At 34.2% G+C, this 15,662-nt stretch overlaps 3 protein-coding genes across 4 annotated transcripts; 2 read left to right on the forward strand and 1 right to left on the reverse strand.

Annotated features, from left to right (window-relative positions):
• Positions 1-280: 280 nt before the first annotated feature.
• Positions 281-3,518, reverse strand: LOC102578967 (uncharacterized protein At1g03900-like). Its single transcript, XM_006365831.2, has 3 exons — positions 2,954-3,518; positions 1,492-1,752; positions 281-726 (listed from the first exon to the last, which is right to left on the reverse strand). The coding sequence occupies exons 1-3, from the start codon at positions 3,443-3,445 to the stop codon at positions 655-657; spliced, it is 825 nt and encodes a 274-aa protein (XP_006365893.1). The 5' UTR covers positions 3,446-3,518; the 3' UTR covers positions 281-654.
• Positions 3,519-4,467: 949 nt separating this feature from the next.
• LOC102579299 (H/ACA ribonucleoprotein complex subunit 3-like protein) lies at positions 4,468-7,166 on the forward strand. Its single transcript, XM_006365832.2, has 4 exons — positions 4,468-4,573; positions 5,693-5,764; positions 6,668-6,710; positions 6,828-7,166. Exons 2-4 carry the CDS (start codon positions 5,711-5,713, stop codon positions 6,923-6,925), a joined length of 195 nt encoding a protein of 64 aa, XP_006365894.1. The 5' UTR covers positions 4,468-4,573; positions 5,693-5,710; the 3' UTR covers positions 6,926-7,166.
• A 632-nt stretch (positions 7,167-7,798) lies between these two features.
• Positions 7,799-13,346, forward strand: LOC102579624 (serine/threonine-protein kinase 19). Of its 2 annotated transcripts, XM_015304649.1 has the most exons (8): positions 7,938-8,015; positions 8,787-8,860; positions 9,019-9,099; positions 9,561-9,653; positions 9,937-10,056; positions 12,123-12,194; positions 12,793-12,870; positions 13,001-13,346. In XM_015304649.1, exons 2-8 carry the CDS (start codon positions 8,807-8,809, stop codon positions 13,190-13,192), a joined length of 690 nt encoding a protein of 229 aa, XP_015160135.1. In that variant the 5' UTR covers positions 7,938-8,015; positions 8,787-8,806; the 3' UTR covers positions 13,193-13,346. The 2 variants fall into 2 exon arrangements, with proteins under 2 accessions (XP_006365895.1, XP_015160135.1); XM_006365833.2 differs by lacking the exon at positions 8,787-8,860 and having other exon boundaries at positions 7,799-8,015.
• Positions 13,347-15,662: the final 2,316 nt, after the last annotated feature.

Genomic DNA, 15,662 nt, shown 5'->3' on the forward strand with positions numbered 1-15,662 from the left:
TTATAACAACACTTGAAACATATCACATGGCAACTTGAACTTAGGGAATAATGAGGTTCATTGCACCCATTCATAACCAATGTGATTCATTCCCTATTTCACAACAATGAGTGATTCTAACAGGAACAAGAATAGATATTATTAAAAATACCCCAAAAACATCGTATTCGTAAGAATAAAGACCACAATATTAAGTATTGCGGGTTCGAATCACAAAGGGAGCAAAAAGGGTTGGAAGCTCCTCGAAAGGTGTTTAAAAAATAATAAATCACTCCGAACATTTGTGTAAAATAAATATTCATCTTTTATTAGATTTAGAGCAGAAGAGTACAATTAAGACATGTCAAGCAAGTATAAACACAAATATCTTACAAGAAATGGGGAACTAGTAACATAAACATTTTCTCATTCTTTCAAATTTGGGGAGCATTGGCACAACGGCACATGACTAGGAGATCACGGATTCAAATTGTGGAAAGAACCACTAGTAGAAATGCAGAGTATGCCAAATGTGACCTGGCTCTTCTCCAAACCCTGTATAGCGGGAGCTTAGTGTACCCAAGCTGCCCTTTAATTTGGATATATAGACTATAGTCTTCTATCCTAGTACAACAACAAGCATATGTCTCGTCAATATTTAACACGCTCAAAATATCAAAATGCTGCCCATCCAGCTGCTGTGGTCTTCTTGCTCGAACCAGATCCAGTGGCCGAAGGAAGGCTCCTCTGTAGAAATCCATAAGGAAATGTTGCTCACTTAAAGATGAAAGGATTGTTCATGATGCAGTGGGTAGCAAATACATCTTCCGTTCACTTTTACTTTTCACGTGACGAGTAAAAATGAACGGAAGAGTAATAAAAAAATGTCAATCACATATATCACCAAAGTTCAAGATAAATAAAACATGACTGATGACACATGCCAAAGCTATAATTTTCAAACCTATGTAACTGAATCATCAGCTAAGATGCTTGTCTTTCTTCTTTGAATAGATCAACTTGATTATGCCTATAGTTCAACACCTTCTCACAAAGACTAGAAGTGTGAAAACACCTTCTATTTCAAGCCTTCCATATCCTAAGATTTGTCTTCAATATTTGCAAAAGGATTGTTTACTAGAATAGATAACAATAATTAAAATGAAGAAGACAAAAGAACACTAGGTGATTTCTTTCCATTTGCCTAAACCTTGGTGGACAGAATTACCCGGTACCTGTGTTGGTAGGGGGTAGCAAGTATCCGTGGAACAGTTGAGGTACACACGAGCTGGTCCGAACAGCAAACACCACCATTATCAGTTTTTTAAAAAGAAGTAGGCAAACAATCCCAAACGTCTCCCACATGATTTTGTCAATCAAGAAAAATATGAGCAATTATCCACCAATTGAAGGGGGCATTAACAAAGGATCTCTGGATTGACTTATGGCTTAGCAATATGCAAAGAACTACAATACTAGGAAGTATTATAAATGGCAAGGAACTGACAATACCTCAAGTTGAGAGATATTGGAAAATGGATCACTGGATTGCCTTGAACTTCCATATGGCCCCTTGAGTGCAATACTGGCATTGGTAGAAGTCTTCCGAGAAATAGCTGGATCATTCGGAGGGGGTGGAAGAGGAGACCTGATCTTGTTAGCTCCGCTAGGGGGTGGCGCAATGGCAATGGCCTTTGATTGAACAGCAGCAGAAAGCATGCCTGTTCCACTAGATGATTTGTTCTTCACGTTTATCCTGATGGTTTCACCTTCCTAGGAACCAAACTATCGAAAGTTACTCATTTAGATGAATAACTGAGTAACTAACTGCATTTGAGGACAAATCACTACAACTCAGGAATAGAGTGAAACAATCACTAACTGGAAATCACTTAATGAAAAAGAAACAATGATATGGACAACACTCAATGAGCAAGATGATAAAAAAACTGGAGGAATAAGTTGCATACAGAGAAAACCATCTTACTGGAACGGATATAGGTATACATTAACACAACACCATACTTAACAACCTCTAATTATAACAAAGCACTCAATTTTCAATTCACGGAATGAGATTGGTGAAGGATCCAAGCAATTCAAGCCCCCAAACTCAATCCGAGACTCAGAGTAATATGATTGCTCCCAAACTCTGGTCAAACTGCATTTTAATCTATTGTGAACTCATTCACAAGTACACAATTGAAACATATTTCCAATTTGAAATGTTAAGTGCATGTTTTTCAAAAGATAGGCTAGTTCTTTCTAATCCCCACCATCCCCTCTCATAAAACATTTAGAAGAAAACAATCAATCAACTACATTTTAATCACAAATTAGATGGGAGTTAGCTACATGAATTTTCTGTATCTATTCTAGTCTATCAAATTTTAAAAAGGGAGGAAAGGGAGCTTTTTTTGAATCCACAGGGTTCACATCCTATTTTCAGTTTTGATGACCGTTTACTCAGAATCATATATTCGTTCAACTTCAAACTAAGCTGCTTATAGTTGATTACGGATTTAGTCAGACCAAGCTGCAATCTTGGCACAAATTCAGTCAAATTAAGCCTAGTAAAATTTTTCACAAATCAAATTCCAAAAATCACAACTTCAAAATCTATGGGCCCTGCAGCCAAATGCACACTAAGGTTCTAACACTACTCAATTAACTACAGAGAAACACAAGGCATTATCAAGGAGGAATCTACGAGCTCATTGTGGCATTCTCATAAATTCGAACTACTATTTAAAATTACATACTGACATATCCAAAAAGACAATATGTTCAGTTATATTGCTCTGACTCTCCAAAAATGCCACGGCAACCATGTTCAATCCTCCAAATATGCTAATTTCAAAGGATCCATAAAGCATCCAAGCAAAATTTTTGAAGAGTACGATCAACATATATCTCCAGTACTACTACTCATCATTAAGTACAATAACTACATTATCAAGCAAAATTCAAATACCTTTAATCGATGATTAACAGCAGGATGAATATCAATATGACCATCACTACTCGTCTCAGCTTCATCACCATCCTTCTCTGCATCTCTCTTCACATACTTCTCATGATCCGATAACGCTACATTGAAATCAAACGCTTCATTCCTCTCGCTAAATCCTAACCCTATAAACGCATGCTTCCCTGTACCATCTTCGATCTTCAACACAAAGTACCTCGACGAATCAAGCACCGATTCCACCGAACTCTCCCTCTGTCCCGGCGGCACGAAACAAGCTGCGAACAACTCGCCGGAATTCGGATCCTCTAATCGGATCTCGCACCGATCCTTACATGATACAACCCGGAGCCGACCCGACCAGATCTTGTCGGTTTGGAGCCACTCGCCGCATTTGTAGCCGCCGGAGGTTGGCCGGGGAGGAATTTTGAAGACGTTAACTTCACGCACTACTAAGAGCGTGTGCTCGAAGGATTCTTTATCTTCTTCAAACGACATCGTTTTGGGTGAGTAATTTGAAGTGAAGAAAAAAGAGATGAGAATAGATATATATAAAAGAAAAAATATGGTGGGAAAATGGTGGAAGAAAAAAAAGGAAGAAGTGAATTTTAAGGGAGTTAAAGATATTGAGATTTCAACTAATTTAAAGGTGGCAATTTTTTTTTGAATTTATGGTGGATTTGGTATGAAATCCAATATATTTGATGGTTGGTCAAAAATAGTTTCTAAAAAAGAAAAATGATATATGTTATAAGAATCTTGTTTCATACGATTGAATTGGACAAAGAAAATAGAGTGTTTGACGGGAAACAACGTCTACTTTAAGGTAAATTGAATGACGTCTAGAAAGAAAAATGTGTTTACCTGCTTTGGTATCAGTTAGAACAATTTGAATATTTTCTGTAGCAAAAATAAGCAATCTTACTAAAGAAAAAGATGCTTGTTGAGTAAGACCGGTTTTCGAGCTCAAGCCTCTTATATAGATCGAGTGCTTGAGTGTGTCTTTTTCTTATGGATCAAGGCATATTTTATTTGATACGTAATTAGTTATGAGATAAGTTATTTGTGTATTAAAAATTATAGTTCATTCTCTCCTCATACCATATCTTATTTGGACAGTAGCATTATTTATAATGTTCAAGTAAAAATTTATTCTAACTCGATAGTTGAATCAAAACAAACTAATTTATGTTTAATTTTTATTATAACAGACATAATATATAAACATGTTTTTTTAATTTGAATTTAGCTAACATCTATGCCTTTCAATCTTAGGTGTGGCCAAATACACACACGTTCTATTTGATATAATATGTGTCCTATATGATATAATACAAATCAACTCAAATATATATCACGTGAATTGCCATATAAGACACTATCCATTAACTATTTATTCAATTATGTATACCTAAAATTGAAAGAAATAAATTGCCCCGAAAATAGACAACCAGCTAATTTTCTTATAATGCAGTCGATACTGCCTGGATTTACTTATTTGCCCTCTATTTATTTTTAGTATTCCTATTATGCCCTTTTTATGTTGGCTCTTTCATTCAGAAGAACCCTAATTGTGACTCTTCTAAGTTCATCTTTGTTCAATATTTCTTTCTGGCGAAACTCAAGGTACTTGCTAAGTTTTTAGTTTATCAAAACCATAAAAATTGAATCTTTTTCTTCATATTCATGTGGGTTTTTAATGTTTTTCCATTTTTTACTTTCTCTGTATGTGTTTTTAAAAAAATTCATATTCATGTGTTTCTTTTTACTGTTTTTATTATTTTACTTTCTTTGTATGAGTCTTTGTTCTTTCTATTCATGTGGGTTGTTGCTAATTTATCATTTTGAGTGTGTTTGGTATGAAGGAAAATATTTTTCATGGAAAATAAGTGTTCTTGTTGGAACTTGTTTTGTGTTGTTTGGTAAGTAAGGAAAAAATACTATTCAAAAGCATGTGTAGGGTTTGAGGTAGGGGTAGGGGTGTGTTTGGTATGAAAGGAAAATGTTTTCCGTGGAAAATAAGTATAGTATGGTTTTAAAACTTGTTTTGTGTTGTTTGATAAGTAAGCAATAAATATTATTCAAAAGCATGTGTATCTAATCTAATTAGACACTATGCGGGTTGAGGTGGGGTTAGCTGAGTAGAGGTGTGTTCGGTGTGAAAGGAAAATGTTAACTGCGGAAAATAAGTGTTTTTTTTAAACTTGTTTTGTGTTGTTCGGTAAGTAAGCAATATATATTATTCAGAAGCATGTGTTTCTAATCTAATTAGACACTATGGGGTTGAGATGGGGGTAGGGGTGTGTTTGGTTTTCTTGTGTTTGGTAAGTAAGCAAAACATGTTATTTCAAAAGCATGTGTATATAATCTAGACATGGGGTTGGTTTGGGGGGTCGGGAACATGTTGTCTATTGAGATAGGGGTGGAATGTGTCATGTGTGAGGATGATGAGGTCCAGGAGACAATCAGTGTTAAATGTCATTGTGAAACTTGTTTTTTAAGTAAATTGTTGTCGTATAGAAAATATTTTTCAAAAATTTTGACCAACCAATGATGAGAACATTGAAAAGAATATTTTCCTCTGTACCAAACACACCCTTCACTTTCTCCATTTTCGTACACTTACCAGGAATAATTTTGTAATCTTCCATCTTTCCATGCTATGTGATACCCCCTTCATGGTTGTTCTGGACTAAGAAGATGCTTAGAAACTCAAAATTTCAGTCTTTCTTGTTTTATCTACAGGTAAAGACATAAGCAAAGATGTATCTCCAGTTTTACATTAACGATAATGGTGATAAAGTTTACACCACTAAGGTATGATTCTTGGAGATTTTGAGCATATTAATTAATATATGATCTTTATATTGTTTTAGGACTTCAATAGTGAAGTATGCAAGTTCTTATAGGTACATTTTGTTTGTGTGTAGTTGTGTTTCAACTTGCAAATGGGGTCTGATTGTTGAATTGAGAAAGACAGTTCAACTTTTTCATTATTTTTTTTGCAAGTTGAAATACTCATTTGAAAGTAAATTTAAAGTTGATTCAAAACTTTAAATTTTGCATACTTGTTTTTTTTTTTTTTGGAAAAAAAGAACTGCAACTACCCAAACATAACTTGAATGTCCACAAACGTTTTCCTCCTTCAATGTCAAATGCTTTTTCTTTTTCCAGCTTCAACTTCTAATGCTGTCCAAACAGTATCTCTTTTTACCCCTTTTCTCAATACTGAAGTTGAGGCGATACAGACAAAAGACGTTTCTTATTTTATTAATCCTCAGTGCAGTAAGAATAGTGGTAGGAGAGAACAATGCATCCCTTTTATTGAATTCATTTCTGGTATAAAGATTTGCTTAATATCACACAATGTGTTGCCTCAAGACTTAAAGAATGTCTTGGAAGTGATGTCTGGTTTTGACTTAACACGGAGTTGAAGAAATTCAAAAGTAAACAAACAAATTGAAACTGACGGAGTAACAAATTATGGCACTACTATCAAAATCTTCCATCCAACAAGCTGCAAATTTGTATTAAACATAAAAAAGAATGCTCTGCTTCTTGACTGTGAGTGTTGGTTGTTCTATTTCATCTCACTTCTCGCCTTGGCTGAACCTCATTTCTTAGATTCTCTTTTTTTCTTTTAGTGAACGTTGGTGTCAGTCTCTTACTTTATATGTCTCAAGTCCTGATGGCTGACCTATGTCGGTTTTACTCGTGCAGAAAGAATCACCACTAGGAAAGGCCACAGAGTCTGCTCACCCAGGTAAAACTTATTCTCTCTCTCGCTGCTCTTCTGTTTGGTGTTTGTCTGTTCGTCTATAGCCAGAACATAGGTGATGCAATTCTTCTGTAACTGATCATTAGCTTTGCTATGTTGCAGCCCGGTTTTCACCAGATGATAAATTTTCGAGGCAGAGAGTGCTTCTTAAGAAGCGTTTCGGCTTGCTTCCAACACAAAAACCACCTCAAAAGTACTAGCAACTTTTGCTACAACATATTGTTCTTCTCTCCTTAGTTAAAGCGCAGTGTCGTTATTCAAACACTCTTCTTCTCTTATGATAGTTTTCGGTTTGTCTAACTTTAGTAGTATATCTCTCAATATATGTTGGTATTATTGAGTCTTTATATGTTAGTTGTTTGTCGAAACCAAAAATGTAATAGATTGTTGCATCTCAACATTGGCAGTATTCTCTCAATATGGCAGTATTAAGTTAGTACTCGCTCTGTCCACTTTTATTTGTTAGTTCTATTAAAAATAGATGTCCATTTTTACTTTGTCCACGTGAAACTTTTCTTTTATTATAAGAAGGGCAAATATGAGAAAACCCGATAATGATAAGTGTGTGAAGTGATTTAAAGCTTAACGAAGGCTAATTTATCTCTCTATCTTTAACTATGATTAAACGTTATTATTTTTTTTATTTTTTTTAAAATTATGTTATCAATTTATTGGATTTGGATCAAGGCAATTTTTTTCCCTAACGGCAAGCCGCAAGAGTATTATTATTGCCTTTCTATGTATTTTTACTTGTTTATTATACTAAAATGTCTACTTTTACTTATGCAACTTAGAAAATTAAGAGATAATTATTACTTAATTCTTAATTTACTTATATTATTGACTATGAAAAAGGGTCACAAGTACCTTCAAATTATTCGAAATAGAGCACATATATCTTAAATTTGTTTTTGATCTCAAAACTACCCCACCAGTCTAACTAATAAAAAATGTATGAAGATTTAGATAAAAGAATTAACACAAGGGCAAAGTTGGACAATATAAGGAAACAAGGGCAAAATTGACATTTTACCTTCAATAATTTGGGAATATAATGAATTTTATTTTGTGTTGTTTAATATTGTAATCTGAGAATTTTCGTACGTATCAACAATGGAGAATTCGAGCCCATCAACAAGCCGGAAACGGCGACGCGCCGGCGAGCCCAGTCCCGAGCCGGAATCGGACCTCAATGACGATCAATTACTATCACTTGAAGAAAATTTCAACTTCAGTGATACTCTGGTGGCTCTTCGCATGATGCGTGCTCACTTTCCCCGTATTGATAAGGTATTTTTTTTTTTTTTGATTTTTTCGACATAATTTTGATAATCATGAGTTGAATTAGTGAAATTGTTAACAGACTATTTTAGCAGGAATTATAAGATTGTTGTTATTCAGTGAATAATTTAGTAACCTGTAATTTTACATATGAACACTAGTAGCAAATAAGAAGAAGGTAGAATCATGCTTAATTTATTTCAATCTGTTTGTCTGGTTTTGACTTGACACGGACTTTAAGAAAATAAAGAAACTTTTGAATTTTGTGGTGTTTGAACTAAAGATGGGTAGAATGTAACAAAATGATGTTCAAACTTCTCGACTTGCCATTAAAGGAAAGAAACATTGTTTTTTGAAACAGACTAAAAAGGAAACTAAAACAAACAAATTGAAATGGAGGGAGTAAATACTATCTGAAATAGTGATGTGGCACTCAAGGGTGTGACCTAGTGGGCAATCATGGTTGAGAACAATGAGGTTTCGAGTTCAAAAATACTACTCCCTCCGTCCCATTTTATGTTGCAACTTCTGTCTTGCACGGTGTTTAAGAATAAAGAAAAACTTTTGAAACTTGTGGTGTAAAATAATCTATAGATATTTGTGTGGCCGAAAATCCTAGAAAAAATAGTGAAAATGCTTGATGGCATTCTAGTACTTGGTAATGCAGAGTTTTATGCCGGAAACAAAACGTTGTATAAGTAATACATTATTTTATGCAAGATTCAGTTTTTTTCTTGGACAGGAGAGCTAAATGTTAGTTATGTTCATGTTTCTGTCTAGTTATTGTGGAGGAAGCAAAAATGATTCATGTGCCATATTGCATAGAGCAAGTCCTCTGTAGGCAAAGTTTGAGGGTATGAGATCATTTTGTATCATACCAAAGAATGCAATAGTTCTGGTTGTTTCACTATTCCACTCTTTTGTATTTTGACTCTTTCCAAGTCGTTTTCGCATCAGTGTACCCTTCTAGAGTTCTATAATATCTCAACTCTTCAAATTAAAATATTCTCAGGTTTCAGTTCAGCCTTTCATCTTGCGGTCACAGTTATACAGCAGTGTAAAGGACCGGACACAAGTGGACAGAGAGTTGGAGGTATTTACTGAAATTGTCGGTCAACTATAAAAAAGTTTTCTCTGAAATTGTGAGTCTGCTTCTTAAGGCATCTTTCTCTCATGTAAGATCATTATCGCACAAAATTTGGTCCAAAGCATTTGGAAGAATACATCTTGTGGGTGCAGAGACTTCACTGGTTGTTGAATCTGTCATGGATAGCTCTTAGGTTTCATTTTCAGTTTTGACGATCATCTTCGAGGTTTATTGGAAACAACCTCTCTACCTATGAGGTAGGGGTTAGGTCTGTGTACACTTAACCCTCCCCAGACACCACTTTGTGGGGATATACACTGTGTGTGTTGGTGTTGCTGATGACCATTTACTTAGTGCTTTACATATTCTGATGTTTTCTTTATTATTTTCCCTCTCTTGTTATTTGTATGCATTGGATCCAACTGAGAATAGCTAACAGATGTTTTGAGTATATTTGTGCCTCACAGTCTCTAAGGAGGGAAGGAGTTCTACGTACTTTCAAATTGAGTACTGGACAGGATGATCATGCTATAATGTTTTTGGACGACTATCTTAGTCAGGTTGATGGCTTAACTTTCACTTTCTGCAAAGAATTTCATTTGAAAACTTCGCCGTCTCCCCTCCTATAAAGAGATATGCAATAGTGTTTTCTGCATTTGTCCTTGTTTCTAATTATTGTCTATTTCTAAGCATATGTACCACATCCCATTGCCACCCTGATGTTTAACTATTACATTTTCATCACTAATGCTTATTTTCTTTTCTAGGTAGCTTTAATTGGTCATCAGTTTTGTTTGAGAGTTAACTTCCTATTAGTAAAACTTTCCTTGAATACTTGTTTAGATTGAACGTGTCAGCAAAAGATTGGAAACACAGAAACAAGAAGGCTTTTCTGTTTTTGAATGGTTCAAGGAGCATGTAATTCATTCAAAGCTAGATCCCAGTATTGGACATGAAGAACTTGTGAGTGACTTTCTCAAAGCCATGTGACGGTGAAAATTTCTTTTTTAATTTACTTGTGTGTACATACATGGTCTTTTCCATACTGATATGCGCCAAAAATTGTCTAATAACATTGCCCTAGAGTAAAATATATGTTTTCTCCTTTCACCTCATAAGTCAATTGTATTATACCAGCTTGAGAGGTCCTTGCAAATTTATTATGGAAAAGTTAATTCTAAAGTTTCTTATTCTTATATAATCTATTACTCTATTCAACTCGTAGTGTTTGTCAAAGTTCATCCTCTTCTCCGGTTCTGTCCCCATGCCTCATATTTTTTCACCCATGGTTATCTAGTTGCTCACTGTTCCTTCTGTATTTTCTGCTAACTTTTAAAAATTAAAGTGAAATTTATTGGTTCCTTTTCTTTTTCTTCTTTTTGTTCCCCTCTTTTTTCACGTATCCTATATCAATGATTGCTTTAGCTTAAAGATGGAATTTTGGTGGTAATGTTATTTTTTTTATTCTGATGGTTGACTGATCTGCTAACCTTCTCTAATTTCTGTTTTAGGGCATTCCTTGACAGTTGCTATAAAGACATAACTTACGTTGCAATGTTGCATTCTTTCAACAGATGTTAATGCAGTTTTTCCTAAAGTATGCTCCTTTCTGACATGGGCTACACATATATACTATGTGCACCTTATTCTTACAATAGTCCTAACTTTTGCTGTTGTCAGAGAGTGAACCAGCCTTCAGCATGTTGATGGAATTGAACTAGATATTTTTATCTTAAATTATTAATTTGAAATGCTTGATGACAAAGGAGAGGCCTGTTTTTGCTTGCAAGCTTATGTCTGAAGCCCTGAAATGTGTTTTTTATGCTTTATAGATTTTACTTTGTAGTTTGTCAAGTAACACTAAGATACTGAAAAAAACTAAATCTAGGGAATACACCCTGGTACAGCAGTAACCTGTCTCTCCTGATCAGTATCAGTCAACTATATCTCAATCCAAAGTAGTTGGTGTTAACTATATGAAGCCTGTGAGGATTCAAGTTTTTTTTTTAAATGACCGAGAAATCGCCAAGGGCTAGTGATGCATGGTTCGAAACTGTGGATAATGAGTCCATTCCTCTACTCATCTCCACTTAAATACCAGACTTTTGTTTACGGTAGCATTCAAACCAGTGACATTTGCCTAATCCACAGATCATCTGCTGTGCTTTTACCAAGGGGGTGTGGGTTCAATTGATTCTTCATAGTTAGATAACTTTACATTGGATGTCAACCTATCGTAGTCTCCTCATTTATCCACGCTTGGGGCTGAGTATAATTTGAGGTTTTCTCTGGCTGTACATCTATATGTGGAGATGCCATTATTTTTTGGGGTCGAGCAATCTAAGACACATTAGGTTTGTAATTTTCATTACTTGTGTAGAACAACAACTACAACAACATACCCAGTTTAATTGCACAAGTGGAGACACTTGTCTAGAGAAGGACTTAACACCCTGTAGAGCTTTTCTTGGCAAGGCCCTTAGACAGAGGTAATGATTAGATACTGCTTTCCTCTACAGTCATAGGGGACAATTTCCGCTTGTACTAAATGTTTACCGTGGTATGCTTGGAATGGTGTATTAAATTCAAAACATGGTGTTACTTGTTCAGCTGCGGATCAGAATGTCTATTGGTTGTGTGTATTTGTACAATACCATTCAAGGCTGTTCGCCTGTGTCAATATTTAATTTGTTAAAGATAAAATTCGTATCCTTAAGTTGAATAGATATTTCCTAAGCCTTTTTGTACATGAACCTATGTGATATATATGATATACATTCATAGAGGCTTGGATCAATGTTGTCAAGAAAAATGGTTACTTTAAATGAGCAGGATACTCTTTGTTTATAAGGTCCTCTACTTAAGTTAATGATTTAATTGTTGGATAATAGCATTAAAGTATACACTAAGGGGAGGCGCATGTCATGTTTGGTTCTTTATTCTTACATGAGGTATAGGATTAGAACAGCTCAATATTTGTGCTTACAGGATATTTTTCCTTTTTCCTTCTTATTTTCTGGTGGCTGTAGCGTTCACTTCTGTCGTTGGGAGGCAAGGTGAAGGAGGAGCACATCTCCCTCTTAATAAATGCTGGACTTCTGGTAAGCTAGAATCAGATTTTTCATTGTAAATTGAGCTTCTCGTCTTATCTCAGCATTTGCTTTAGTATACCCTCAATGCTGCAGCATCCTATAGATTAACTTTTTTGTTGTACTGGTAAAAAATCTATGTTTGGTTCTCTAGTACTGTCAAATTGAAATGCCCATTGCGAATGGAAGCTTAGTTTTATGAGAATGAAAATCTCCTTGTGGTGCCAATAAGAATCCTCTAGGATGAACCTCGAATCGAACTGTCATAATTTTGAATGCTACTCATATTAGTACCTTGATTCCCGTTGTGGCATATACCTCTAGGTGAAAGATGTAAGTACTAGTGTTTTGCCTTTGTGATTGTTACAACATACTAGCCTTTGTAAATGTACTCTGTCCCTCCCTCTTGCATATATTATGTAAGGAGTCTAATTGGGTTAAAATTGTTGGATCGAAAAAATTATCCATCTTACGTGAAGTGGCATCTCTCTTATTATATACCAAAATTCCATTTCTTGTGTATCAGCTTCCTATCTTTTAATTATTGTTTGTTGTTTCAGTTCCATTCTCATGCTGTTTTCTGTTTTTTTCTTTTAATTTTCCCTGTAAGACTCGACAACTTATTGATCCGAACATGTACTGGTTTGCCATTCCAAATATTGGATCAATTCTCAAGGGCCTCTCACAGGTTTGACATGTCTCTCCTTCCCATTTTCAAATTTCATTCAAGATGTACAATTCTGTGCACCCTCTTATTTTCCCCAAATATTTTCACGTAGCAGCCACTATGTTAAATATCATTTTGCAATTTATATCAGGGAAGAAAGGAGCTTATGTCTTTTCTCAACCGTCGTATGTACAAAGAGATGCCAATGGCTGCTCTGGAAAAGAAGCTCCTTCGACTCTCTCCACTAGATATGAGATTTCATCTCAGAGATTTGCTAGGATCCGGCCATCTCAAAACTGTCGAGGGCCCCACAGGTTTAGTTGTTAAGATTGTGAAGGATTAAATCAACTTTATTCTGATTAGACAATTAACAAGTGCTCAAATTGATAACATTTTCATGTGATCGAACTTACATACACCTTCAATGTACAATAGTTGAACAATCATAATTTTCTCTTCCTTGGGCTGATTCTTGTTAAGCTGTTATTGACAGTTGAGTGTGTTTCTCTCTTTATTTCTGAACTTGTGCTTCGATTCCTATCCCACATGTTCGAGTTTGAGGATGAAACTGAGGAACTTCTCTTTCAAAAAATTGTTATTCTTTCAGTATTTGTGTATTGGAAACTCCAATGCATCTTTGAGAAGCTGTAAATATGAATATCATTCTTCTACTTCTCTGCACTGTGTGTAGCACTGCTGCCAAGTGCTATGGGTGTATGGGCTTGTACAAGATCCAGTCTCTTATATTATTTTTGACTTTTGGTAGCTTGATTATTTTACACACTACCATCTCCGGAACCTATATGTGGAACTACACTGAGTATGTTGTTAGTAGCTTGATTATTTTTAGGGAAAACTACATCGTATAGTCGCCAGCGGCGGAGCTACCTTATAGTCAGGGGGTTCATTCGAACTTCCTTCAGCGGAAAATTATATTATTTATATATGATTAAAGTAATTTTTTAGGTATATATAGTAGATGTTGAACCCGCTTCGTCTACTTCGTGTGACTATTTTTTTAGATTTTGAATCCCCTTATTGAAAATCTTGGTTTCGTCACTGATAATCGCACATCAAAAATTATAGTCAGCAAATGTATATTTGGCTAGCAAATGTAATTATTTTGGGCTGACAGGCCATATATGTAACTTACCCATTGTTTTTCTCTGTTCCATTTGTGGGCTTATATACTTTTAGTCAGGATTAATTATGTTACAACAACAATCATCCAATAAAGAAAGAGGGGATATGAGATAACCATAACAAATACATCGGAACTCGGAGGGTTGATATTATCCCTTTTGGACTAGACCTTCTTGTTTTTGAGGGTGAATTTATTAAATTTGATCAATCATTAACTAGTAATCCTAATACATGCAGATTTAGTTAGATGGATCCCTCACTATGTCTTGGAAAATCTAAATTTGGTATTTTCATAAATTTATCAAAAATAATTTTCGACGGATTTCTCATAGAAAGTCTGTTGGAGGGGGTGGGGTGGGGTGGGGGTTAGTATAATTCACATACAAAATAATGAATCCATCTTTGTGGTTAGGGTTTATCGGGTATTTAAAATTTATTGATTCGACTAGTATAATTTTTGTATCATATAAATAAACTAAAGGGGTAAAATGCTCTCTATCATAAGATTCTTTATTTTTAAAGTTTAAACTCGAAAGATATGATATGCTATTTCATTGTTTTGTTTCTTTGTGATAATAATATTAGAGATAATATGACATTTCATTGTAATATTTCTATTTGTTTAATAACATATGCTGCCTTGCAAGAAACATATTACTAAACCCTACTCACCAACTTAATTTATTTTTTTAAAAAATAAAACCTCAAATATTTTATTTGCAAATGGAATTTTGGTTTATCTACTTTAGTCATCATCTTAGTTATTGTTTGTACAAACATTATATTCCCATTGCAAGTGATAACGACTGCACACGTGTTGCTCCAAAACTTTACTAAGTCACTTCGTTAATTGAATGAATTTTGATCAATCTTTTAAGATGTATTTATTTTATCATATTAATATGAAAAGGTTGCAATTTATAATATTTTTCATAAAGTTTTCGAACATTTAACTTTGAAATTTGAAATATTGAATTGTTTTAATTCCAATTTAAAATTTAGTCAAATTAATTTTCGTAAAACAAAATGTTGAGTACAAAAGGGTCTCAATTACTAGTACACCCTCCGTTTCAAATTACTTGATGCGTGTTGACCTAAGATACTCTCTAAGAAAGCTTTATTTAGATGTGTATTTTATTAAATTAACGTTATTAATGATGTCTTGAAACTCTATATTTGACTACTACTGCTTTATGTAATAATCCCTTCGTCCCTTTTTACTTATCAAATTTTGACTTAACACATCTATTAAGAAAACAATGATTGATATAGTGAATTTATCATTTTTATCCTTATTAATTGATAGAGTCTTAAACAATTTTACTCAAACATTTTTCAAATGCATTAGCTCTATGTTAATAAATTAAGGATATAATAGAAAGAAAGAAAAAAATTCGCCATTCCTTGATTTGTCAAAATTGACAAGTAAAAAGGGAAATCAAATCAAGAAATATTTGAATAATAGGGACAAAGGGAGTATATAATACTAGAATAGTATGAAAAAAATTTCTATTAAATTGCTAAAATGAATAAATATAATAAAGCATATATTTTTAGTATAGAAAGATTAGGTAAAATGAAACAGAGAAAATAATACAATATATATATATATATGTGGCGCCACCACAAATCAGGATTCCCTTTTAATTTATTTATTTCCAAAACTAGCC

This window comes from Solanum tuberosum, unplaced genomic scaffold, assembly GCF_000226075.1.
Source record: "Solanum tuberosum cultivar DM 1-3 516 R44 unplaced genomic scaffold, SolTub_3.0 scf00584, whole genome shotgun sequence".
Lineage (NCBI taxonomy): Eukaryota > Viridiplantae > Streptophyta > Magnoliopsida > Solanales > Solanaceae > Solanum > Solanum tuberosum.